The sequence below is a fragment of the Balaenoptera musculus genome, chromosome 11 (genome assembly GCF_009873245.2).
Source record: "Balaenoptera musculus isolate JJ_BM4_2016_0621 chromosome 11, mBalMus1.pri.v3, whole genome shotgun sequence".
Taxonomy (NCBI): domain Eukaryota; kingdom Metazoa; phylum Chordata; class Mammalia; order Artiodactyla; family Balaenopteridae; genus Balaenoptera; species Balaenoptera musculus.
Genome location: NC_045795.1, coordinates 63,955,662 through 63,982,805, shown reverse-complemented (window position 1 = coordinate 63,982,805; position 27,144 = coordinate 63,955,662). Strand labels below are relative to the sequence as shown.

General features: G+C 48.9%; 1 protein-coding gene across 6 annotated transcripts in view; it reads right to left on the bottom strand.

The window, feature by feature from the left end:
- Positions 1–26,445, bottom strand: part of DHX30 (DExH-box helicase 30) — a 33,029-nt gene extending 6,584 nt beyond the window's left edge. Inside the window, exons 1-11 of one of the 6 annotated variants that reach the window (XM_036867875.1) lie at positions 26,323–26,445; positions 24,373–24,467; positions 23,589–23,695; positions 22,472–22,526; positions 17,773–17,868; positions 16,625–16,653; positions 10,567–10,697; positions 9,823–9,933; positions 3,622–3,923; positions 3,020–3,140; positions 2,127–2,276 (exon numbers count right to left, since the gene is read on the bottom strand). In XM_036867875.1, coding sequence (XP_036723770.1) covers positions 2,127–2,276; positions 3,020–3,140; positions 3,622–3,923; positions 9,823–9,933; positions 10,567–10,697; positions 16,625–16,653; positions 17,773–17,868; positions 22,472–22,526; positions 23,589–23,613 — 1,020 coding nt within the window. In that variant the 5' untranslated portion in view covers positions 23,614–23,695; positions 24,373–24,467; positions 26,323–26,445. Of the gene's footprint in view, positions 1–2,126; positions 2,277–3,019; positions 3,141–3,621; positions 3,924–9,822; positions 9,934–10,566; positions 10,698–12,511; positions 12,734–16,624; positions 16,654–17,772; positions 17,869–22,471; positions 22,527–23,588; positions 23,696–24,372; positions 24,555–26,322 lie in introns of those variants that run through there. The other 5 variants (XM_036867876.1, XM_036867879.1, XM_036867877.1 and 2 more) reach the window with 5 other exon arrangements.
- Between the last annotated feature and the right edge of the window lie 699 nt (positions 26,446–27,144).

Sequence of the window (27,144 nt, the reverse complement as noted above, 5' to 3'; positions counted from 1 at the left end):
TTTTGGGTTTGGGCCGATATGGTGCAGGAGGGAGAAATTAGGAACCAGGAAAATGTTAAGTCTCCACCAAAAAAAAAAAAAAAAAAAACAAAGTTAAAAATGATTCAAGAAAAACCAGACCTGGTGTGTCTGAGTGTTACAGCCCCCACCCACGCAGACGGGCGCCACAGAGAATCCTCTCCCCGAGCAGCCAGAGTCCCCACAGCAGCCCAGGCTCACCTCCATGAATCCTCACCTGAGACAGGGGGGCCAGGCCCTGAGCCACCCCGGAACCCAGTCGCAGGCTCCTCTGCCTTCGCTGCCTGCCCACCCCCGCTGCATTTCACGTCCAGCTGCCACACCTCCACCTGTCTCTGCATGACACCCAGTCCACCGTACAAACATACGTGGAAGTTCCCGTAAATACCTACTTATGCAACTTGATAAAATAAGCCACTGGAAGGGAAACTCTCTGTTTTATTTCCCTATATGCCCAAAGCCACCCCACCAGAAATAAGACAAAGCATTCCAACACATTGGGCAAGTGTGGAAAACCAGTCATTTTCCCCTATAGTCTGTCATGTCCGGATTCCGCACACCCTCCAAAACCCAGAGCAAACACTCCCTCCTTTAAGAAGTCTACCTGCACAGGGACCAATCCCCTTCCCCCGGCCTCCTCGTGCCAGAACAGAAGAGGTGCCAACAGGGCCACCTTGCTGCAGGGGAGGCCTCTGTCCTTTCCCAGGACTATGAGAATTTACCTACAGCCTCTCTGACCGGGGGCAGGCAGCTGCTCTCAGAACACTGCTGCCACCTGGAAGCTTGTTCCTTCCTGAGACAGGCCTCTACCATGCTGAGGGTCTTCTTCTCATCACTTTTTTGTTTGTTTGTTTTTGTTTTTTGTCAATGCATTTATTTTTCAGTTTCAATCTAACGGTTGCTTAATAAAATAAGTCAACGAAAAGTGATTTTCTGGGGACAAATGTGGACATTAGCAGATTGAACAATGGTGACAGGTGCAATCTTATTCCAACGTTAGTTTTCACAAATTTGAATTAAATGCTCCCAGGACAGTGGAAATATCCTCCTAAAACAAGAGTTCTTGGGAACAAGTTCATCACTGTTTTTGTCTATCAAATTAAAATTCAGACTTCCTCAAAGTTCTCCCAGTTAGCCCTAGTTCTGTCCTCTTCTTCAGTTCTCCAGGATCTTGTTACCCCATCAGCTCTATCTAAAATTCAGTTCCCAGAGCCAAATGTACACCAAAGGTATATCCGACCATTCAGATGAAACAGGGCCTCCTTCCTCTCTTATTCTGCAAACCAGACCCCCACGGGTTCAGGTTAACTCCCACAACTGGGGTATCAGCTGACCTCCAAAGCCGCTTCAAAATGATTGCTAGTAGGGCTTCCCTGGTGGCGCAGTGGTTGAGAATCTGCCTGCTAATGCAGAGGACACGGGTTCGAGCCCTGGTCTGGGAAGATCCCACATGCCACGGAGCAACTAGGCCCGTGAGCCACAACTACTGAGCCTGCGCATCTGGAGCCCATGCTCCGCAACAAGAGAGGCTGCGGTAGTGAAGAGGCCCGCACACCGCGATGAAGAGTGGCCCCCGCATGCCGCAACTAGAGAAAGCCCTCGCACAGAAACGAAGACCCAATACAGCCAAAAATAAATATAAAAATAAATAAAATGATTGCTAGCTGTAAGCCCCACGGCCTTCACCTGGATGTTGATCCCTTCAATCTTCATCCTAGATGAACGTCGCATGGTTTGCTTTGGCCACAAAGCCCAAGTTATCAAGATCTTTCTAGATACCAAGTCTGTCCCTCAACAGAGACAGCATTTCTCCAGCTCCATACCATTCAGAATGATGAGCAGGTCTCCTCCTGGCTTCACCCAGGTTCCAGCCAACAGTGCTGAAACGGCTGAGCTCACGGGCAAAGCACCTCCACAGGGACTGTGCAGAAGCCCTGGAAACAGCACCCCACAGCCTGACAAGCAAGGCTGGGATACCAGATACTTATGTGCCCAGGCCAAAAGCCTGGCAGTGGTAGATTTCATTTCCTGGAAAAGTGGACCATTTGCCAAGGGTAGCAGGGAGCTCCAAGACATCTCATGCATCACACCAGGGATCATGCACTCACCTTCAGTTTCTTACAAGCCAGGGCTGCCGCCTTATTCTCTGCCTCTGCTTTGCGACGCCCTTTGGCGACAAAGGTCATGGGACAGGGCCAGAGTAGGGTGAGGGTGGACAGCTTGGTCTTGGTGCCCACAGTATGGAACTGCATGAGGTTCTACACAAAGGGCAAGAGAGATGGTTACAAAAAAGCAGGGAATGAAAACATCCAGGAGTTCTCAGAATGCCGAGGAACGCAGAGATGGATTTAACCCCCATCTGAGCAGGTACCAAGCATCAGCCACAAATGAAGTGCCACTGGACAGGCAGAAGCCAGCCCTGTGGGGCTGCAGCTCCCGCATCCTGGCCTTGCTTCTCCTGTGGTACCACGATTTCACAGCAGGAAACGGCATCTGGGCAACGCCACTACCTGCCTCCTAGCCCACTGTCCTCTCAGCACTTTCAAAGCAAACAGGTATGATGGTAGCTGCGGGTTGAAGCTGTCAACATAAGCTAAAAACCAAGCACATCCTGGGGGATCAAAAAGGCCTTGCGCCTGGAGAGAAGCTCTGCTTAACCAAAGCCCCTCAGCTTGACAACAAAGATGAAAACCTCAGCAAGTCAGCCACCCCCTCCCCAAACCCTCCTTTCCTGCCCGCAACCCTTGAACAGATATGTCTTCCACTCCTACAGTCCTCAGCCCCCTCCCTGTGCTCCAGTGTTCTGACTTCCAATCTGTCCCTGCTGCTTCAACCCTCCAAGGACCTGGAGTTCCCCCAGCTGGCCCAGGCTGGGCTTGGAGAATGGGCATCTTCGGCCCTCCCGTATACCTGTAGTCTCCCTCCCACCTGGTCTGGAGGAAAACCAGACTTGACCAAGCCAGCTCCCCAGTCACACACACTTATAGGAGACCCAGCTCACCTTGGCTGTGGAGGACGATGTCGCTATCTGAATCACCTTGGCCAGAAGGTTCTTGGGAAGTGGAAACTGGGTCAGAGCCCTAATAGCACTGTCGTCATCTGTCATTTCAAAGGAACCCCCCCTGGGAGGACCGAAAGTTTAGGTGAAAAAGCACTCTCTCTTCCTGGGCCAATTTCACCTGCTCTGAGACCCAGGGGCTAGGATATTGCATAGTTGCAGTAGGCAGCCAGGAGGCTGGGGCATTTCCACTTGGCCTGTGATCCTCTCACAGACACAAAGCACACCTGGCGCTCCCTCAGTTCCCCCAAACAGATAGGAGGGTAGGGGCAGGGGGCAGGCAGAGTAGTTACTGGGCCTCTGAAGGACCCCAGTGTGAGCTGGAGGGAGGGTCCGTGCTGCTGTTTCGCAAAAGCCCAGCCATACAGTACATGGCCACAAATGGCTTTCCCCAAGAACAGGTAGATGTACCAATGAATAACAGAGACACGGACTGAGATGTGGGGCAGGGACCCTCCCATCTCAGAGAAGACTCCCTGGGAACACCCCCCACCCCATGTCAAGGTGCAGCCAGCTTCCCCTGCATTCCCTGCCCCTGGCTGTACCTCGAATCCCTGAGTGGGGTATGGGAGTCCTGCTGGGTCATAGACAGAAATTCAGTGACATCAATGGTCCCCTCTTCTAGCTCTTCCTCCTCATCCTCCTCTTCCTCCCGGCCCAAGGAGCGGGATAGGCCCCCAGGTCCCCCTGGCCGGATGCTCTCAGGATTCAGCTGCCGCCAGGAAGTAGGTGGCATGGTGGGTTCTGGGCGCCACCAGCTGTCAGCCGGAGAGCCAAAGCGATCGGCTAGCACGCGGTATTTGGCTGCATCAAACAGCTCATTCCGGGGACCCAGCAGACCCCAGCCCTGGGGAAAAAAGGGGCGTTGTGAGGGCCCATACCACCCTCACACCTCAGGCTGCTCGGAACCTGCCCAGTTACACCGTAAGTCCCTCATGTGTGGGAGCCATGCTTTTTCACCTGTCTACTCACCTCAGGCCCTAGTCCAGAACTGGGCACAGAGAGAGCACTTAACATGTCTAGCTTCAACAGATGAAAATGACAAGGTAAATTCTTACAGCTATTAAGACAAAAGACCAAAGAAACAAAACAAAACAAAGAAAAACCCCACAAAAACCCCACAGGGCAACGGGAAGCAGATGCATTCACAAAGTGATCTAGAAAGCTTCAGTGAGTATAGCAATTAGGAAATATGTCGTCTACACCATAAAACAGATATACCTCTGACACAAGAATCCTATGCTGGGAACATACTCTAGAAATAACACCAAACGTTTTTAAAGCCAGTTATACAAAAATATTATTTTAAAATATATTACAGTTTCATTCTTTTCTAGAGAAAATCAAGTAAGACATTTGCCGAGTCTCTAGCATGTACAAAGCAACATGCTTGCCACCCTGGGCACCATCAGGAGAGATGAGACCTGGTCTCTGCCCTCAAGAAGCTCAAAATCTAAGAGGCAGAAGAAAAATGCAGAAAAACAGAGTCTAAAGAACAAAAAAATAAGCAAGAAGCTAGAAGAACAGGAGTAGCATGTGAATAGAGCACAAGGTCAAGAAATTCAAGTTGGGAGTGGTAAAGACAACACGGGTGAGCCAGGCACATCAAGAGGGTTTCAGACATTACAGCCATGTGACAGTGGACGGCAGGTGCCAGAATCCAGGCACTGCTCCACAGTGCGGCTTCAGCCCCACCTGACTCGTGACAAGCCGAGGAGTGACCACTCACTTCTTAAAACTCTCTCCTCGGGGACTTCCCTGGTGGCTCAGTGGTTGAGAATCCGCCTGCCAATGCAGGGGACATGGGTTCGATCCCTGGTCTGGGAAGATCCTATATGCCGCGGAGCAAATAAGCCCATGAACCACAACTACTGAGCCCGCGCTCTAGAGCCCAAGAGCCACAACTACTGAGCCCATGTGCTACAACTACTGAAGCCCGCACACCTAGAGCCCGTGCTCCGCAACGAGAAGCCACCGTAAGGAGAAGCCCATGCACTGCAACAAAGAGTAGCCCCCGCTCGCTGCAACTAGAGAAAGCCCGTGCGCAGCAACGAAGACTCAACGCAGCCAAAAATAAATAAAATTAAATCTTTAAAAAACAACAACAACAACAACTCTCTCCTCAGATTTCTGAAAGAACCAACTGTAATTTAAAATGTAATCAGGTAGCTAGTGGGAAGCAGCCACATAGCACAGGGAGATCAGCTCTGTGCTTTGTGACCACCTAGAGGGGTGGGATAGGGAGGGTGGGAGGGAGACGCAAGAGGGAGGAGATATGGGGACATATGAATATGTATAGCTGATTCACTTTGTTATACAGCAGAAACTAACACAACATTGTAAAGCAATTATACTCTAATAAAGATGTTAAAAAAAAAAAAAAGTAATCAGGAAGGGACTTCCCTGGCAGTCCAGTGGTTAAGACTTCACCTTCCAATGCAGGGCGTGCGGGTTTGATCCCAGGTCGGGGAGCTAAGATCCCACATGCCTCGCAGCCAAAAAACCAAAACATAAAACAGAAGCAATATTGTAACAAATTCAATAAAGACTTTAAAAACGGTCCACATCAAAAAAATCTAAAAAAACAATAAAATGTAATCAGGAAAATTCTATTCACAACAGCAACAATAACCATAGCCTACCTAAAATGAACTTAAAGGAATAGATTTACATATTTTTTTTAAAGTATAAAACTTGGTAAAAGAACACAAAATATGGGAGTTCCTGATGATGAAACTTTTTTGCGTAAAGAGACAAAAGCCTCCTAAATTAACCCGTGTAACATAACTCCAATCAAAGTCTGGATAGACTTTCTGGGCACTTGACAAATTGATTGTCAAATCTGTGTGGAAGAACAGATGCATGAGAACAGTAGGATTCTGTGACAGAGAATGTGAAAAGGGCACGCCACACACATCCACATGCATGAAAGCACAGCCACTCAGGGCAGGGCAGTACGGGTGCCTGGCCCAAGGCTCAGCCTCCGTGCTTCTGCGTCACATCACCGCCTGCTTACAAGGACGATCTGATTATACAGAAAACACATAGAGCACACTCCCCCTTGGCCTTCCCCAGGACGCCAGCATGCTTTACCTCCCTGCCTCCCACTCACACCACCCCCCCCAACAAGGCCATGAGATGTTCCTGATGATGAACACCCACCCAACCCGCTTCCCTTCCAGGGCTCCCCATGCTGGCTCATGCTTCCCCACCAACCCGCTCTTCCTCCCTCCTCCATCTGACGAGTCACTGTCTTTTCCAGCTCTTTAATAACCCCAGAAGAAAACTCCTGCACTGCTGCTACTGGCATTCTCACCTATCCTGTGCCCCCAACTCTGGTCTTGCCTGACCCCACTGCTATTAGGGACTATTCCTAAAGGCAAACTCAGCTGTGTCATTCCACCAATTACCACCGCTCAGCAGACCTAGCATCCACAGGATCAATCAAGACTCCTACCTGAGATACCTAAGGGCTTGGTGTTCTGGCTCCTGCCCACCTGTTCGCACCATCGCCAAGCACTCAGCCCCACGTTCACAATCCTCTAGTTGCTCACGTGCACCCAGGTCCCATGCCTCTGCGCCCTCTATCTGGAGTGCCCTCTCCATCCCTGTCCCTGGAAAACTTCTACTCACTCTTCAAGAATAGCCTGCTTTATTCAGGAGGCTGAGGTGCACCTCTCCCCTCATGTGGGTGCTTCCTCTCTGGGCTGTGGCTGCCCCAAGAGCACCCTCAGTCACCTCTGTGCTGCCAGCACCTCACACCAAGCCTGAGGGCAATGCTTAACAAACACATCTAGTTTGGGAGGAAAAAAGCTGAACAAATTTGAGTACAAATATTGGGAATGAATGGGCTATACACTCCAGAATATATACAGAACTTCCATAACTCAACAACAAAACGATCTGACTAAAAATTGGGCAAAGGACTTAAACAGACATTTCTACAAAGAAGATACATAAATGGCCAATAAGCACAAGAAAAGATGCTCAACATCTCTAATCATTAGGGAACTGCAAATCAAAACCACAGTGAGGGCTTCCCTGGTGGCGCAGTGGTTGAGAATCTGCCTGCCAATGCAGGGGACACGGGTTCGAGCCCTGGTCTGGGAAGATCCCACATGCCGCAGAGCAACTAGGCCCGTGAGCCACAACTACTGAGCCTGCGCGTCTGGAGCCTGTGCTCCGCAACAAGAGAGGCCACGATAGTGAGAGGCCCGCGCACCGCGATGAAGAGTGGCCCCCGCTCGCCGCAACTAGAGAAAGCCCTTGCACAGAAACGAAGACCCAACACAGCCAAAAATAAAAAAAAATTTTAAAATTTAAAAAATTAAAAAAATTTTTAAAAAACTAAAAAAAAACCACAGTGAGATACGACCTCATACCCATTAGGATGACTACTATAAAATAAATAAATAAAATGAAAGAAAACAACAAGCGTTAGTGAGGCTGTGGAGAAATTAGAACACTTGTGCACTGTTGGTGGGAATGTATAATAGTACACTATGGAAACAGTGTGGCAGTTCCTCAAAAAATTAAGAATAGAATTACCATATGATCTAGCAATTCCAATTCTGGGGATTAAAAGCAGGGTCTTGAAGAGATGTTTGTTCACTGCAGCCTTATTTCACAATGGCCAAAAAGTGGACCCAAGAGTCCATCAATGGACGAATGGATAAACAAAATGTGATACATACATACAATTGAATATTATCGGCCTTTACAAAGAGAGAAACTCTGACACTTGCTACAACATGAATGAACCTTGAGGACATTATGCTAAGTGACATAAACCAGTCACAAAAGGACAAACACTGTGTGATTTCACTTATGTGACGAGTAGTCAAATTCGCAGAAACAGAAAGCAGAATGGTGGCTGCCAGGGGCTGGGGGGGAAGGGAGGATGGGGAGTTGCTTACTGGGTATAGAGATTCAGTTTTCCAAGATGAAGAAGTTCTAGAGACTGGGTGCTCAACAACGTGGCTGCACTTAATACTATTGAACTGTACACTTAAAAGTGGCTAAGATGGTAAATTTTATATTTTGTGTATTTTACCACAATTAAACAAACATACAAACAAAAAAGGCTATGAGCATAGATAGAGAACAGAGAACGGGCTGGGGAGGAATGTGATGACAACTTGCTCACATGGTCTCGGTTTAAAGTGCCTTCTACATCCAGGCAGAAAAGCATCCTCACCCTTGGCACTAGAGACATTTTGGACCAGGTAATTCTTTGTGTGAGGGGCTGGCCTGTGCACTGTGGGGCGTTTAGCAGCATCCCTGGCGTCATAGCAGGTAGCACTCTTCTCCTTGTGGCCGCCAAAAATGTCTCTAGACGTTACCAAATGTCCCCTGGGGGGCAAAATCCCCCCCAAATTGAGAACCCCTGAGGTAGGGGTGCTCTAAGGGAGGCGGCGATTTCCAAGACATTAAACACAGAAAGGATGGTTGAATTTCTGAGAGAGAAGATTTCCCCAGGCAGAAGGAGTACAGAAAAAGGAGATGTTTATAGAGAGTGGGAGAGGAAGAGGAGCCTGGAGTGACCCAGAGACAAAGAAAGCAGGTATAACCCAGGGGCTGAGGAAAAGATGCCCAGCAGTGCCAAAGCCACAGACCATTCAAGCAGAGCAAGGACTGAGGAGAGGCTAGTGAGCCTGGCAAAGCTGCCCCAGTCAGCCAACAATCACCAGGCGCTATGAGGATGTGAAGGGAACCAGCAACCACGGCATGGGCTATGATGCTGGAGTGGAAAGAATGCAAACCACAAGCACGGAGAGCTGTGTGCAGGGAAGCAGGGCCTGGGGAAGGGATTAGAACACTGAAGAATTTTTTTTGGCTGTGCTGCGCCGCTTGCGGCACCCTAGTTCCCCAACCAGGGATCGAACCCGTGCCCTCGGCAGTGAAAGTGTGGCATCCTAACCACTGGACTGCCAGGGAATTCCCCAACACTGAAGAATTTTTGATGCTTACAGAAAAGAATCAGATGAGGAAAGATCTGAAAATTAAATAAAAGCGTGGGAGACAAGATGGAGAAGAGAGACAGAGAGGACAGAGAAAAGAGAAGGGTCGTGTGGGAGCCCAGGATAGGAAGAGGGACCTTGCCTCCTCAGACCCAGGAGAAGCAGTGACAATGAAGGTCTGCAGACCATGAGCAGGAGAAGCTGAAGGAATACAGCTTTGTCCTTGTCAAGAGCAAAGACCTAGGAATGTGAGGAAGATTCAAGGTTGGCACAGCCATGAAGGGAGCCAATTAGGGATGGAAAGAAAGGCTGGGAGCAACAATGAAGGTCTAGGAAATGCTGCGCAACCAAAAACTGAAAGCAACCCATGTCCCACCACTGGGAAGTGAGAGAAGTGACTATTATTCTTCCACTGTAAGTAAGAGAGGACTATGTGGCTACAAGGAAAAACCGAAATACATGAAATAACAGGGAAAGAAAAACAGAAACCAAAATAGAAGTCTCACCATGGTGCTGTACAGAGGGAGTGTTCTCCATAAAGGAGTTCTTCTCTGTGGTTTTTGAAACCACAAAAAGTAGATAACTACAGTGGCAAGAAAATAATATTAATCTATTCCGTCACTGGCTGAAACAAAAAAGGAACCACAAGGTGGGAAGGGCCTAGGACAGGTGAGTGGTTGAACACCCTGCCAACCTAAACCTAGGTGCAGCTGACACCAGAAAGACCGTCACTTCAAGGAGTTCTCAGGAGGGAGGTCTGCATCGTTTTCACTATGGGAGGGTCACCTTGAACAGCTGGCAGGCCGCAGCTGCAGCCTGCCTCTCAGCGTCGATCTTCTTGCTGCCATAGCCTTCTACCTCCACGCTCTTGGGCCACTTTATGTGGAGGGTGACTTTCTGAGGAAGAGAAGAGAGAATCAGGACTCTTGCCTCTCTAGACTACAAAGATATAACAAACCACATGGAGAATCAACAGCAAAGCTGTAGACCTCATGGCAGCAGGGCTGAGTGCAAGACAGAACCCCAACCCCATCATTAACTCCTTGGAAGGCTCAGACTCCCCCACCCTCAAGCCACTGTCCCACCTCAAGCTGTTCTGCTTCTTCAAAGTGCCATGTTCTAGCCAGAGGGCAAGGTGGGACCCATCTTTATCCTTAAAAATTTTCATTCAGAATGGTTTGCCTGCATGCTCCCTGTGGGTCCCAGGACCTACAAGACTCTGGGAGCAGGAATTATCATCAATTCTAACCCTCTACAGTTCCAGTTAGTTGGAAGGGACCAAATCCAGGGCCCAGTACAGAGGCCTGTCTTACACGAGATGAGAATGTCTCACTTCACTTGCCCGTGTTCCCCTTCCCTAAACCAGGCTCTTCTCCAGACTTAGCTTTGCTCTGAGATTCTCTGCTAACCATTCTCAATTCAGAAAACCCACTCTGTGGCCTCCCTGACAAGAAATCTGAGAGAAAAAGAGCAGCCAGTCTCCTTCCTGAGAATCAGACCAACATGTCTCCTTGCCACCAGCAGAGTTACCTTTTTCTTTGGTCCATTTGTGTGCACGTAGACCAATTTGTCTTTTGCATGTGAGATGCCAAGGGCTCTTCCAATCACACTGTTGAGAAGATTTTTGGGCTGTGGAAACTCTTTTAATAGGTCCCTAGAAGCTAAGAGAATAAGAACAAAAGCATTATAGCTGTGCTTTTTCTTCTAAAAACTCCATGGGGTGTGTTATCAGGACAACCCTGGACTGGATACTGAGGATGTTGGCTCATGATCCCAAACCACCCAGGAGCATCTTAAGAAGGAGGGAGGATGACTTCAGGGTTTACAGGGGACAGTGGGGCTAGAGTCAATGCACGATCATCTCCTGAAATAGAAGGGCCAACGCCCCCCACACCACAGAGGGGAACCAGCCAGGATCCTCTTCCCCACCCAAGCTCCCGACTTAACACATCAGCTACAGAAGCCTACATGACAACAACCCCCCCAATCTGATGTCTGAAAGAACGCACTAAACAAAAAACAAAATCAACCACACACACACAGTGGAGATCAAGGCAATGCAAGGCCCCTCCTAAAATAACAGACACACAACAGGGAGGATTGGCCGCGGAGTCTGAATACCAGGCCCCAGTTCTCAACTCTACCTCAACACCGTGCAAAAGGCCTCCCCAGAGCCAGATTATGTGTAGGGACACTGATTAGAGACCTCCTTAGCTTAGACACGGGCATGAGCTATTCCTCCCGGGAGTTCACTGCAGTGAACCAAGTGGAGGCAGGATGCATCAAACACCGTGAGAGGTAACTTACTATTTTTTACTTGCACTTTGGATCAATCCCAGAGCACAAATGGGTGAGATGTCCACCTAGAAGCAGCTTGTGCCAAACACAGGACTTAGACCATGAAGAAGCCTGCTGAGAGTGGCTGAAAACTAAAGGAAGAGCCCCAAAGCACCAGAGTGGACCTTCAAGAAATGCAGTCAGAGACCAGCAGAAAGGATGGGAAGCCTTTGCATTCTCCACCCACAGTCTCTGGCATTATAATTCAGCTCCAAAAAGTAATTTTGTAGGGGGTACATATATGCACCTGTGTACCTGCATGCATCAATCATAAGTCACCTGGGGAGCTTCATCACAGCACTGCCCACCCTGATCCCCACAGGGCACTTGAGAATGGCAATGATGTTAGGGAAGTCTGTATTTTGAAAAAGCTCCTCCAGGAGTTCTGCTGTAACTCTGCTGCCTGGGTTGAGGCTATTTCCTTGGAGCAGACTCCTCTGTCAACTCGCCAAGAGGGAGGATTCTGCCTGGCCCTGTCTCCCTCTAAATGTTAACTTGTAAAGCAACTGAGAATCGAGTAGTCGAGAAACAGTATGTAAGGAGACTCAAAGGCGTTCCATCCCACAGAAGGACCCAACTTTAAGTAGCCCACTAGACACACATGTAACAGCAGACGTGCACTGGTACCCCCTCCAGCTCTACAGGACAGAGGCTGGCTCTCTCTGTCCATCCTTGATGGGCAGGGATGCTCTTACCAGTTTCATTTCCTGCACCATTCAGGAGGTACCGCGCTGGGGTCCACTAGAGCAATCATTCTGTCTCTATTCGAGATTCTGAAGTCTCAGGTATATTTTGAGCTCTTTGCCTTTCTCACAACAGCGAGGATGTGCTTAACCTTGATGCTCTAACCCTTGACCACCGACGTGGCAGGAACGGGACGTTTACCTGTTTTCCCCAACTCCCTTGGGTACGCCCCTAGCACCTATTGTTGCCAGGTGCAAGCGCTCCAGTCCCAGAACCTCCGCGCTTGGAGACCATTTGGGCCTGAGCCACACTGAGCTTTACAACAGCAGGGCTCCGGCCCGCCACTGAATGGCGGTCTCAGCCATACAAGAGAGGACCCGACCCCAGCCCGCGCCTCTAGCTCTGTCATCCCCCGAAGTCAAGGGCGTCGCAGCCTGGCTGCCCCTGCCCTCACCGTTCACCATGCTCCCGTCGCCTTCCCCAGGCCCGTCGGGGGCCGCCCCCGCCTCAGCCTCGGCGGACGCCTTCGTGCTGTCAGGGTGGATGCAGCCTGTCGAGAGGCCGCGCGGGCGTCCCTGTCGCCCGGGGATGTAGGGAGCCAGCGGCCGCAAGCGCGGAGAGATGCCGGCGGCCAGCGCCATGAGTCTCCTGGCGGCCGCCATCTCGCTCCCGCCCGCCCCCGCGACTCCGGATCCCGGCAGGGACAGGGTAGAAGGGCAGGAGCGGGCGGCCCGGACACCGGGCGCCCCCTGCCGGACGGGCGGACCCGGGACCGAGCCGAGATGGCTCCCGCCCCACGCAGCCCAGGGCCTCCAGCGCGGCACGCTCCAGTCAACCGGTGGGCCGACCAGACCACGGCTGGAACCCTGCCGAAATCACTCCCCCAGTAAATCCAACCCACAGACTCGTCATCTGAAGCTGAGGCAGGAAGAGAGAGGGGGGCTTCTTGGGAAATAGTACAGGCCTTAGCTTAATGTCCATCCAAGGAAATGAACTTGAAGTTCCCTCTAGGTCCTACCCATTGCGGGTAAATACCTCCCACATGCCCTTGCAAAGTGGCCTGCACTCCCGGCCAGCAGAGCCTAAGATCATTGCTAAGGTGGGGCACAGCCACCTCATTTAATGGCTTACAAAGTAAACCTGGTGAAGAATCTGGAGCCAGGACAGGGAAGACCTCTTGAACATAAGCAAACCAGGTTTACTCTCCAGAGCTGGAGTCAAAGATGTGAAGTACCCAACTTGGACACTGTGCCCAAGAACTGAGCTGTTCCAGCAGTGAAAGTCTGAAGCTGCTGTTCTGTGCTTGTTTGAAAGCCAGATGGGATTCTGCTTCCAAACTATTACACCTGGGTTCTGGCCAGGCTCATTCCTCTTCCTCTTCTGGCACTGAGGAGCAGGGTTTTGGGTCAGGTGGGAATCAGACTGGATCTGCATGTTGGGGCAGCAGCGGTGACAGCAAGGGCCTCAAGGTCTCAATCCCTTGGAAGGAGGCCTTGATCAGAGGTTGGCAGTGTAGTTTGGGTGCAGCTGGCGGTGGGGGGCTGTTTGTTGTTTGTCTTATAATTCTAGATGTGATTCCGACGATCCCCTGAAGAGCTTGTTAAAACATTACTGGGAGCCACCCCCCCCAGAGCTTCTTAGTCACTAGGTCTGGAATAGGGCCCAAGATCTGCATTTTTAACAAGTTTCCAGATAATACTGAGGTTGCTGGTCTGGGATCACACTCAGAACTGCTGGCCTATGGCAAGAACATGGGATTTGAGTCCTAACACTTGGGCTTAGCCCCAAGTCTACCACGTGCCAGCGTGAACCTTGGGCCATTTTATCACTGGGGAAAATTAGGACAAACTTGCTCTACTCATTTGGTATGGCTGTGGTTAATATAAAATGGGAATGTTTGGAAGGGGGCTTTGCAGAGTGCTCTGATAGAGACGCCTCTGCCCTCTGAGATCTGAGATAACAGGGGGCAGGTCCCTTAGAAGCAGACCCAGGGCAAAATGGGGCAGCTTCAACTCCTGCTCCTCCATTCCCTCCTTAGTGGGTTTTTAACCAGGAAAGGGCAAAAAAGGGAAGGTGGCCCTGGCAGCAATGGTCTGACGTCACAAAGGGACATCACCATCCATGTCAAACACCCCTACCCAGATCGTCCATATAGGGATGGCAAGACCCTTGGGGCAGAACATGATTTACAAGGGCTCTGAATTTGGCCAAGTGGCACTTTAATTTGCCAAAACCTAAGGCATCCACCCAGCTTCAGGAGTACTTTTCAAGGATTGTTAGCAGCCCAAATTCCCTCAAAAGAATCCAGAAGCTTAGCAAGCCTGGGAGTGGCAGCAGTAGCTGAGGCCAAATTTTGAAAATTATGGTGTCTGAAAGCTGAAGGAGGCAACAGCCTAAACCTCACCTGGAAAGCAGGGCCTGGGTCTATCTTGGTGTTTCAGGAAGCCCTCAGAATAGCACTCTGCTCTGACAGCCACTTAGGCTAAGGTTGAAATGCTATGATTTCATGGATTTGCTTCCAAAGGGGCCAAAGTGGAAAAATATACACAAAGTAAGATTGTCCATGAGCTGTTCATTGTTCAAGCCAGGTGATAGGTACATAGGGATTTACTATACAATTTTCTCTATTTTAGAAAACATATTTCAAACAGATATTTGAGATTTTATGTAAAAAAAAAAAAAAAGGTCAGGTGATGCCAACCAACTAGTTGGTTCTCTGGGAGCTCTTTGTCCCCTTTTCCTATTCATTTACTTCATCTGGGTTCTAACAGCTGGTGTCACCTTGAGCATATATTTCACCTCCGCAAACCTCATTGCCTTTTGTAAAATGAGGGCAACTCTTAGACCAGCTCTTGGAACCCTTCTGGTTCTGTGATCTCCCCATTGGTCTAGAGCAGGGGTGGCCAAAGTGTAGCCTGAAGACCAAACCCACCCACTGCCTGTTTTTAAAAATAAAGTTTTATTGGAACATAGCCATGCTCACTTGTTTCTGTAGTATCTATTACTGCTTTCATGCTATAATGGCAGAGTTAAGTAGCTGCAAGGGAAACCATATGGCCTGCAAAGCCTGGAATGTGTACTCTCTGATCCTTCAAGAAAGTTTGCTGGCTCCTGCTTTAGAGGACCTTGAAGAAAGTTAAAGAGGCTCAAGCATGTTCCTGGTTCCTTTCCACCAACATTAAGCTTTCTCTTCCACTCTCCATTCTTTGGGGAGAGAAAGTTGACTCCTCTGCCTGTGAAAAAGGAGGGAAGTTCTGAAAAAAGGAAGGGTTTACTGGCTCAGAGATCTTGCCATCACTTCCGGATCAAGCACAATGTCTGGTACTCAAAGTGCTAAACAATGACATCTAGAAGCATGGAATTAAGGTTAAAGGATCTGCTGAATACACAGGAGGATGTTGTAGGATTCTAAACTTTGGAGGCCCCAGGAAAAAGCAACAGGAGGAAGCCCAAGACAGTCCAGACTTCGGGCAGACCAGAGAACTTCTGGAGGGAAAGTGAGAGGGACCACTGACAGCTGAAAAAACCAGACGTCTCAGCCAAAGTTCTGTCAACTTAATCACAGTTAGATATTTTATGGATGGTCAAAATGGCAAGAAATGGTCCACCTGGTTGGCAACAAAGTAAGGGGAACAAAAAAAAAGAAAGAAAAAAGAAAAAGAAAGGTAAGGGGACCTACAGGGGCTGGGTGGCCACCCTGACCACCCGACACATTCTCACGGCTCTCCCATCCATGTATGTATAGCCCCAAGGTCCCTTGAGGTAAACCACCACACCAAGAGGTGACACGTCTATATCAGGGAATGGACAGGACCAGTCCTGTGGTCCCCAGAATCCTGCCAGAAGGCGTGTTATCCCATGTTGCTTTCTAGCTGCTCTACATCTCAGATCTGCATGGGTGGGGAAGATTCGCAGGGGACGGTTGGGGGCAAGTTTCTTAATTTATTCACCCTTTACTTTGGAATGTGGCCTTGGTAAGAGGTTGGCCGTAGAGGGAAGGGTAGATTGGGAAAGGAGATGATATTTTTTTCCAATTCCAAATCTGACTCTGATGGGCACTGTAACCTATTTAAGTGGCCACCATTTTCTGAGCATTGTTTTCCTATTTGAACACCAGAGAGATTGTTTCTGCCCTGCACTTCCTTCTTCCGGACAGAGGTACCAGCAAAGCCTGCAGGGAATCAGAAAGCATGGCAGAAAGGTCCAAGAGTCATGTGGACTAAGAGATTGTTGCTTCTGTGATAAAGGAACAGAGGCAAGAATGCTTTATAGCTTAAAAAAGAAAGAGACGGCAAAGATGCATACACCCAGATACCTTCTGGAGGTGGAACTGTGAGGAGACAATCAGGCTGGGGGGCAGGGGGAGGGGGGTGTCTGTCTTCCTCTGGGGAAGACAGTGCAGGCCTGTTGGGCTGCCCCACAGGGAGCAGCTGCCCCTCCCAAGAGCAGCGGCCTTCTCCTCTGCATGTGCTCAAGGAGGCACTGCCTAGCCATGCTGCCTGGTTAATCCCAACTAACCATCTTTAAGCTTAGCCAAAGCACATCTGACACTCTCAGAGCCACTCACCTGCCATGTTGGAAATGTTAACGTTCAGCCTTTTCGAGTTACAGGGCATTTTAAGAAAGAAAGAAAAAAGGGCAATCAACTCTTGTTTTGGCAACGGTAGGGGGTGGCATTTCTTTAATACCTAAGTCAAATGGTCACAGGGGCCAGAAGTACTTATTTCTATACTGCTGTCTATAGTCAGGGCCACTGCGGCAGGAGGGCAGTGCATGTAGAAACCACATGGGAACACGGCAGCAGTGTGTGCTGCAGAAACTGGGGTGCTGTGTGTTCCCCGCACCCTTCCTGAGCTCTTGCCCTTCAAAGCACTTTACAGACAGAGCCTAAAGTGGACATGCTGTCTCCAAATAAGGCAAAGACTCTATGAACTATAATAGTGTTCTTCCACTAAAAAACTGAGGGAGGGGTGTGAACAGGTGGCCAATGGAGTTGGGAAGAGCAGCTGTCAGGACAAGGAAGAGGCCGCCAGGAGCACTGGTCTTAGCAGACCTGGAAAAGATCTAAGTCTGAGGGAAGAGAAGAGAAACTCACGGGCAAAGATGCTTCCCTGGGTCCTATTACTGGATCCATTCCTGGGTACCAGTGGGATCTGAGGTCAGCTGTCACCTGTCGGGGAGCTCTGACATTCTCCCCAATCAAAAGGAGAGCCTACCTTGCCAAATGGACTGAGAGACAGATTCTAATGTCAGTAAAGTGCTTTGAGGTGCTGCGGGAGATAGGGAAGTGATTTGTCGGGCATCCCCAAAGCCTCCAAGATGGAGGGCACTAGGCCGAGTCAGGCTCTCTGTTCTGGCCCTGCTACAAGCGCCCTGAACTTTCTGAGGCACCTGAGCCAGAGACTGCCTAGAAGGTCCAAGCCCTCTGATTCTCCACACTGGTGCCAGACACGCAGAATGAGCCTAGGCTTTATTCCTGGTCACACCAGGAGGCCCGATGAGACTGTAGGGTCTAAGCCAAGTGGCCAAGCATCATGAAATAACCCAGACCTTTCCAAATGATGTCTCCCTGAGGGCTCCGAGAGCTCTGCTAACCCCACTCCTCCTCACTCACTTTCCAGAGGCCTATGGCCCTGGCACCCGGGGTCCTGCTGCCACCCGCCTCCCCACAGTCCCTGGACCAACCTGGTGCTGGAGGCATGGCTCCTCCCTTACCTCGAGAAATGGTCCCTCCAGGGGCAGGGTTGACACACATGGGTGGAAGACGGGGTGGGGGAAGTTTGCACTGACGCTGCCTGTGCTGGGCCCGATCTGGGGAAAGAGAAAGGGCATCAGGGTGACATGTTCTCACCCCTCACAGTTACAGACCCCTGGACTGACTCACCCCAGAGCACCCGTGAGGAGCTCTGGGCAGCAGAGCTGCTGGACCGTATCTGGAGCCAGTCACAGGTTCTGAGAAACAGTGCCACCAATGCCATACAGAAAGAAGGCATTGTCTTATACAGACGTGATACGTGACAGCCTTGTACAGATCCCTTCTTGGCTCTCAAAAAAGCCCTCAAACTCTCCCTGTTCTTTTAGCCACCCTCCATGAGTGTAACGCCCATCCCATGTGCTTCTCTACAGTCTCATGGTACCATGCACATCACCGGGGTTCTTCCACTTATCTGTCCTCCACTTACGTAAGCTACCCCTGTATCTGCTATGGGTTCCCCAGATAAGCCACCAGATCTCAAATTATTCTCCCCCTCTAAGAACTGGTGAGATAGGGACTAATTGACTGCTGGTGTCCTCCCCAAGAGCCAATATCAGATCCACCCTTACCAGCCTTCTCCTTCTTTCTAAAAGTTAATGATTTACTATTCCAAACATTTCCATTCATTGGGAGACTAAATACTACCCATCAGTGGGTACATAAAGTACATTTTTAAGGAGTTCCAAAATTTTGATATACATGAACTAAAATTAAGACACTCACTGAGTGTTCCATGGGAAGGTGGAAATGTATGGCTAAGAAAGGTTTAAGGTCTTTAAAAGCACCAAAATGGTGAAAACATCAGATAGTCACTGGTCTGGGGGAAAAGGTGCAAGAGCTCTCTGCTCTCTCTGCCCCACACGTTTTGGTATAATAAATGGGGCAGGAGAGGAGCAGGGAGAGACAGTCATACACACTCTACACACTTGAGCAACAGCCTGTAGTGCTAAAATGATGCCCCTTTCTATAATGCAAATTAGCTCATGTACAATTGGTAAATGGGGGAATGATATCAGTAAATATAAGAACCCTTGGTTCAAATCTGATTTTTCTAAGGCAAGGGAACTAAAAAGCAGGAGTGGAATGATAATTTTCGGCAGGAAAAGAAAAAGCCCCTTCAGCTATATTTTTAAAAAATTAAAGTCAAGTGCCTGTAGGGAATCAAGGTGGTAGATACATGGGTGGTCACTATACAACTTCTTCAACATTTCACTATTTCTGAAATTTTTTCATAATAAAATGTTAGGGGAAAGCATGTACTTGCACTCAGGTCCCCTTCCCCCACATTCCCAGCTGCACACACTCGTTAATGGCTGCCCCACTGGCTCAGAGCTCCACCTCCACCTGCGCTGTCTCAGTAACTGCCAGCTCCATTCTCATTAGAAGGCTCAATGTACATTTGTAGCATCACACTGAGCTGCCTGCTTTGGTGGTCCAAAGCTCCTTCCCAGGTACCAATGACTGTTTTTGTCATCTTCTGGTCATAAAGTTGCAGGTGTACAGCCTCAACTCTATTTTTCCCATAAGCCCTCTTAAAACATTGCAGGTGTGTGATTTTGCAGAAAACATATATACTGTTACAGCAGAAATGTTGTTACTTCTGGAACAAAGTGCCTAAGATCAAGGTTATCTTGGAACTAATTCTAGCTCTGCCTTGAAGCTAAGGTTGTAAATGACCAGCTCAACCTCTCCTTTCCTGTTTGAGGAAGGTCTTCATTCATATCCAAGGATGCTGGCTTGAAAAAAAAGAGAATAAATGATTTGATGATTATTTTATTTCATTAAGCATTTTCAGTAACTGGGGGAAGGTTGCTACAATTCCACAACAACATCACTGAGCCCGCTTCTGACCACTGGAGCTGGAGGAAAACTGCACATTCTTGTGGTTGATACAGTATTTTTCAAAGTTTTGTGCTGACTGTAAAAGACTCAGCTCACTCTTTGTGGCCTGATTCTGATGGCATTACAGCTGAGAGACAAGAAACCTGTGTTAAGATGCTGGAGAAGGCAATAACAGGTTACTTACCAGGCACACAAGTGTTCTAGTTGGGAGGCGCTGGCAGCTCTGTTTAACTACATAATAGGAAAGATGGTAGCCCCAAGACCCAGTGGGCCACAGTCCACAATGCTGCAGGGAATTGCTAGGGCCATTACCTTCAGAACCATCAAATGGCCCATTCCATTAAGATCGTAAAGCCCTGAGTGCCAGAAAGCATCTCTGAAACACAACTATCTCCACCCTAGTGGCTTGTACACAGCAGGTGCTCAATTTTGCAGCCACACAGCACACTGCATGTTGAGGCCAGGCTGTCACTCTCCAGAAAAACATGGGCTACAGGGCTGTACCCCAAATAGATCAACCTACTCTCATTTATTAAAGGCCTGCCAACCCATGGCTAAGGGCTGGGGACAGACTACAGCCAAGTGCTTTTCCTATATCATCTCTAAACTTCACTATACCCCTGAAGATAGGGACTGGGAAACAGGTAAGTTAACACCTTGTTAGTGTTAGTGGGGACCCGATTCGAACCCTAGCCAGTCTGAATCAAGCTTTATACCATGTTAAATTTTCTCTCAAGATTCACAACGCCCTAGGGAGCTCATAATTTCACCATGAGGAACAAAGAAATACATAAAAACTCCATAAGAGATAAAGAAGTCCTATACAACAATAAAGTGTCACAAGGCCACCCATGACCAATTGCCAAGGTCATGATGCAAACCACAAATGAGACCAGCATTCATAAGACAGGAGAAGGCATTCAGCCTTAGAGCCATGAAAAGACAGCTCTGCCTGAAGGAAAATATTCAAATCAGCAACTCTTTCTGATTAATGGTTTTCCCAGAGACCTTCAAGCATAAAATGGTTCTTGGTAGAAACACAAAACATTTACCTGTGTGGAAAGCGAGGTCCGAAATCAGACTCTGTCCGATTATTATGTCCTGAAGCTACTTAATACCATGGATTTGTGAATTTACCACGTGTCAGGCCCTGTTCTAAGCTCTTTACACATAGTAACTCATCTGATCCTTGGAACAACCCTATGCCCACTTAAATAGTAAGGAAGGAGGCACAGCGAGGCTCGGTCACCACCCAAGCCTCCTTGGCCAGCGAGAGGCAGAAGTGAGATGTGAACCAGGCACCTGGGTCTGCATCTTTGGCTCAGGGAGGTCCTGCTGCCTCCCACTAAGCTGAGTGCTGGCAGTGTCACCCCTGAAGGAAAACCTCTTGAACAAATCAATTTCCAGCCTAGAAAGCAAAATCACAAATGCTAGAAAGGAATTTTGTCCCGAAAACTCTCTCATCTGGTACCATTTCCCTATCACAGGGAGGAGGAGGACTGTGATTTTATTGGGCTCTCCTTCCCTTTACGAAATCAGTACTGTTAATTTAGACACTCCCACCAGGAGAGAACCTGTCTTCATCCTTTTACAACTGGGTGGACAACAAAGCCCACTGATGAGGAGATAAACACAAAGCAATTAAATGTACTTAATTTTCAGCTCAAAATGCGCTATCCACACTAATCTCAAGTTCAATGTTTCCCTTTTCAGACACAGTTAACCAACACAACGAGGATGACAGATTAATTTTTTCATGCACTATGTAAACAGATCGAGTGGCTGAAGAGAAACAAGGAGACAGGAAGAGGCTGCTCTGAGACCTGGAACATCCAGCCTCCTTCTGGCCCCATTCAGTGGGTTACTTACATAGGGCACCACCTGGCCAAGGTTTTCCAGGCCTCTGCGAACATAAGTTGGAGAGGAGACACAACAGGGAGGATCTTTTTCATCAGCAGTTATGGATGGCCTGTTGTGGTTCTCATTTATTTGTAAAATATGCCCAGCTTAGGAGGCTCATAGTCAGCTTCAATACAGGTGACACAGGCCTTTTACTCTTTATTTCCTTAAAGAAGAAAAGTCCTGCTCCTATCTAAGATATACAATGCCCTTGGGATCTGGCCCCTTCAAGTCTTCACCACCTATATCTCTTCCTGTAAGCAGCCCTTGAATGCTACCCTCTCGCCCTGCCATGGCTCAGTTCTGCTACTGCTTATGCAATCCTCTCACCTCAGCTGCTGGAGGGTACTGATTTCAAGACTTGCTACAATTTCTCTAACCACTAATATAAAACAATGACTCAATCCATTTCCACCGGCTTTTACTGAGGTCTATCGTGTACAAAATGCTATGCCAGGTACCATGGATGATAAAAGAGCACAACAGGCCCCAGCTGTGGGGAGCTTCTAATCTAGTGATGCAATGAGTAATTCAGATAGACTAAGCACGAGAAAGTACAGATGTGGTGCTGAGGAAATCAGAGAGAAGAGAAATTGTCTTTGGTTGACAGAATCAAGAATGGCTCACGGAGGAAATGGTGTAAAACACTGGCCTAGAAAAACAGTAGGATTTCAATAAGCAGCGAATATGCAGGAGAGGGTATTCAGGGAGAGGGGTGGCAAATGTACACAAAGGCCTAGACAAGGGGTGGCAAGGGTTAAAAACACCATGCAAGAGGAAGGCTGAGAAAGGACTTTGGAAAGCCACCCAAAGCGGGGGGTCCAAGGACTACACACTGGTGAGGGACTTTCACAGCCTTCATAGCTGCCTGTCACAGGGAGGAAGGGCCTGAGGCCACAAGCACAATTACATTCTTACCTTTTCTGAATGAGTCCAGGCTGAACATTTCTGGCCAGGAGGGAAAGCTGGAATCCTAAGAAGAAGGAGGGCCAAGAGGCAATGGTTAATATTCATGGTCTAGGAACCCACAGAGAAGATTTCAATAACACAGAGAGCACTGTCCAGAAGACAAGAAAAATGAAGCTCTTCACTAATGAGCCCCAACTGCTCCCAGTCTTAAGGATGGAAGGGCCATCTCCACTACAAAGTAATTACATGTCTTTGTTTCTAATTGAGGCTTTCTTCTTTTCTCTGTCCTAAACTCCCTGATCCCTGCTAAACAGAAAGGGATGCATTTCATCGTGAGAGACATATATTTCCACCTCATCACAATACTTGCAGTTATCCTGGGACGTGTAGGAAGAAATGAAATCCTACATGGACCCCTTTTTTCATGTGGCGTCAGGAAATGGGACTGATGATTGCCTTATGGACAAACTGGTGTACTGGGCTTTCATAAAACCTAGTCAGGCCCCTAGGAATGGGACTTGACTGACAGTATCAAAGAGTAACTGTAGAGTGATTCAAAATAAAAAGCTTTTCATGGCGGAGTCTCTATGAAATAACAAATATTAAGTTAAGGTTCAACTGTTGGCCAAAAATTTTGCTGCATTTTGCTCATTAGTACATTTAAGTGAGGAATATACCTAGAGACTTAAACACACACACACACACACACACACACACAAATAAGTAACACCTCTGGTTTAACAATTTTGTTTTAAAAAACACTCCAACTCACACTTACAGATTTTTTTGTTCGTTTGTTTGTTTTGTTTTGTTTTGGCTGCCCCATGCAGCATGCAGGACCTTAGTTACCCGACCAAGGATTGAACCCATGCTCCCTGCAGTGGAAGCACAGAGTCTTAACCACTGGACCACCAGGGAAGTCCCTACAGATGTTTCTAATACTGTAGTACTCTTGGGTTGGTGCAGTAATCCTATGTGGCATTAGTTTAAAAACATCTACACAACATTTTAGCAAATCATGATGATGTCCAACATTACTAGGAGTCTAATGGGGCCTACACTCCTGTTCCTGAGTGCTATTCCCTCTCATTCTCAAATCATGGGGAGGTGGGGGTGGAGGGCTGACCTGGGGACGAATCTTTCAGGTCCATAGCAGGTCTGCCCTGATGGCCTCCTCTCCCCCAGGGATGCCGGAAATTTCAGCCGATAGGATATGGTAGCTCAGAGAGAAAACTTCAATACAATATCAACAATAATACAATTTACTTTAATAAGTTACATTCTATAGACTCCTTCTATCCAAATTAAAAGAAAAGGGGTGTAATTTGAGATTCTAATTTTAAAGAAACTCTGAATATTATAAAATCTAAAACATCTAAGCGATTATTATTTAAGAAACAATACTTTCTTGCTAAGAAGTTTTAAGTTCATTTGCTCGTAAACAGACTCTTGGTTTTGCTTTTTTAAAAAGCCCCTGATCCTCTCCACGCCAACCAAGGCTCATATAACACTATCTTTTCATGTATCAGTCTTAAAAAATATACTATGAGATTCAAGATAGGATCTTTTAGAGATATTTTACAGAGCTCTAGAAAATTTCATAAGAGATCTAAAAGAAAACCGCCTTCCTGGTTATACAGTATTATGTTAGAAACCTTTATGGTTTAGAGTTTCTCTAAAATAATCTAGAGATAAGTTAAATAATATTATGTCGAGATTTCTTGCATAATGAAACCTAACTCCAGACAGAATCACTATGAGATGATTCAAGGACAGAGAGAGGGTATAACTTAAAATGATGCCCTTCTTCCAAGACAGTCACAAATGGATTCAATACATGCCTTTTGCTTTACAGTGTGGCTGGGCATGAGACCCACCACTGCTTTGTGTGCATGGATAAAACAACTTACCTTACAAGAGCAGTGACAGTCTCAGATTTTGTGGGCTTTTGAACTGGAGCTGAATTCTCTCTTTGCTATTCCTCATCACGAGGCTGGGCCTCCTCCTGGGAAGTACAATGCTGGGTCACTAAAGTGATGGCCCCCGCAGGGAAAGACAGTTGCTCCGGACCACTGAAATTCATCTACTAACTCTGACAACAAGGACAAGTTATGTTAGTGGCATGAAACACACACAGTACACTTTGGCCTCACTTCAGGACCTGCCATGACCCACTCTATACCCATCAAATTGTGAGCTGCCCTACATCCGCACCTGTAAGATACCAAGAAAGATATGTCATGGTGAAGAGGGATGTGTAGTCCCGAAAGCATTTTCTCCAAGCCCAGAGCAAAACTTACTTCAGTTTTGAGTTCTACTCCCATCTGACTATAATATGAATCTATCTAAGGTAGATAAAGAAGCTCTTCCAGATTGGGAAAATAACAAAATTAAATGCTAAGTACCATTTTTATAGTTTACAAAGTACTTCCACAGACTTCATCTCACTTAACCTATGCAACTACCCAGTGAGGTAGGAAATATCCTTCCCAGAGAAGGAAATTGAAGCAGATTTTCCCAGAGGAGTTTACACAACTTGCCCAAGATGCTATAACTGCCCAGGGCAGAATGCAAACCTGCAGTTAAGGTACTGAGCTCCAAAGCGTTCCATGCTTATACTATACCACTTATTTCCATGATATCATGCTGTTGCCTATTCATTCTTTGAAATAATATTTTATACTGACATCTTCAAAGGTTGAAAGAGGAAAGAACTTTGATAAACTCTGGACCACAATTCCATAAATTAAAACACTTTGAGAGTAAGTATCTTTTGGGTAAAGGGACAACCTACATAGGAAGAAAATGCAGCAAAGGATGTACTTCCTGCACCTAAAACAGCTACATAAATAAAGACCACTATATAAATCCCAAATACTACATCAGGAAAAAAAATTCTCCCTCCTGGAAACTCCAAGACTCCAAAATTTAAGTGTAAATTATAAAATGTAGTCAAGACCCACAATGACGGCGGGATTACTGCCTTTAAAGAAACTGCAAGGGAAACTATCAAAGTCTCATTTCGCTCTGGCCAGTAAGTTGCAACCAAAAACAGGTTGAGAATCTGCAAGTGGCCATCTGCAGTCCACTTGCTACAGCGTATGACAAACCCCTGTGGATGGGGGTTGCAAAGTGGACAACCTCTGCCTTGCAAAATCACAATTAAGGTGACCAGTGTTGCTCTACGATGACTAATTAGACAGCATGCTAACGCCATACTCCTGGCTCAGGGGCTCTGAGGACCCCTGGGACTCCAGTTCACTGCAAACAAAGGACCCAACATGCATTAGGTCTTCCCCTGCGAAAATGGGGCAAGTCACCACCATCAAACAAAGAACACCTCACCCCTTGGCCTCCCCCAGTGACAAGGTCGGTGCAAAAGGGGGCAAACCAGGGGGTCCAGAATGCACCAGGCCTCTTTGTGGACGAACGGTCCAGGCGGCACGGGGGCAGACAAAGGTCCCAGGGCACTCCGGGGGCTTCCTCCAGGCCCTGCCTCGGGAAACAGAGCATCCCCTGAGGCGGAGGCGTCGTTGCGCCAATGAAGCGGCCTCTCCCGCGGCCCCCGCGGTGCCCCTGGCTACGAGGCCCGCCCTGGCGGACCGGTCTGGCCCCCGCCCCCGCCCCCGCCCCGGCTCCATGGCAACGGCAGGCCGAGGCCTGGTTGCTCACGGCTCGGCCCGGCCGGCTTCCCGGGCAGGCCTCGGATGCCCGGCCTGCTCCTCCGGCCCGCCCGCTTCTCCGCCCCACTCTCCGCCAAGCCGGCGGTCGGACCCGGACCCCTCCTCGCGCTGACCACCCCCGGCCGCGGGAAGCTCCTCAATGGGGCACGAAAAGGGAGAATCAAAAGCCCAATTCACCTGTTGTTACAGATGTGAAACAAGCCTCGGTGCACCGCGCATGAGCCGCGGGCCCCCCCCCCAACCACGGCCGGACTACAACTCCCACCAGCGGCGGCGCGGCCCCTTCCGGGTCCCGTGGCGGAAGTCCCGCCGGCCGGCGGCGCTCCCCGCCCCGCGGCCCCAGCCCCGCCTCCCGCGCTGGACCCCGTGTCTCCGCGGGTCTCGATGTGGTCCCTCGCGTGGGGCCCGCAGTGGCCGCCCAGGGCTCACGCCGCCGAGCAGCCAACCGGCGGCGAGACCCCGGCGCGGGGCCCAATGGGGGACGGCCGCGGCGGGCGAGGCGGGACTTCCGGCAGGGCCGCGAATGGGGCGGGCGCGTGGGGGGCCCTGGGGGTGCCGAGGGAGCGAGTCTGAGCAGCAGGGCTCTCGCAGAGGGTTAGCATCCGGAGTGTGAGAGCGGCAGGGCCTTCAGGTCGTCTGCGCGCGTGACCCGCTCCTCCCGCTGCGAGTGAGCAGGCCGGATCGGGGCTGAGCCAGGAACGAAATCCAGCTCGCGCCCCGGGCTTCCACCCGCCTTCCTCGCCGCGGCTCGTTGCCACGCCTCTTCTCTTCTCCATCTCTCCTCTGATTTTGTTTCTTTAGGGAGATGAGAATTTCTGCCTCACGAGATTGTTACGAGGATGAAATCTACGTGATGGCGCATTGTAAACGGTACAACGTTAGGAAAAGGACAAGGTGGCACTTGCAGCTCGGAGTGCTGCTGGGCGGGTCTGAAGGTCCCGCCCCCTCCCCCTCCGCCCTCGCGTCTCAGAAGTGAGAAAGGGCCTTATCCCCGTTATA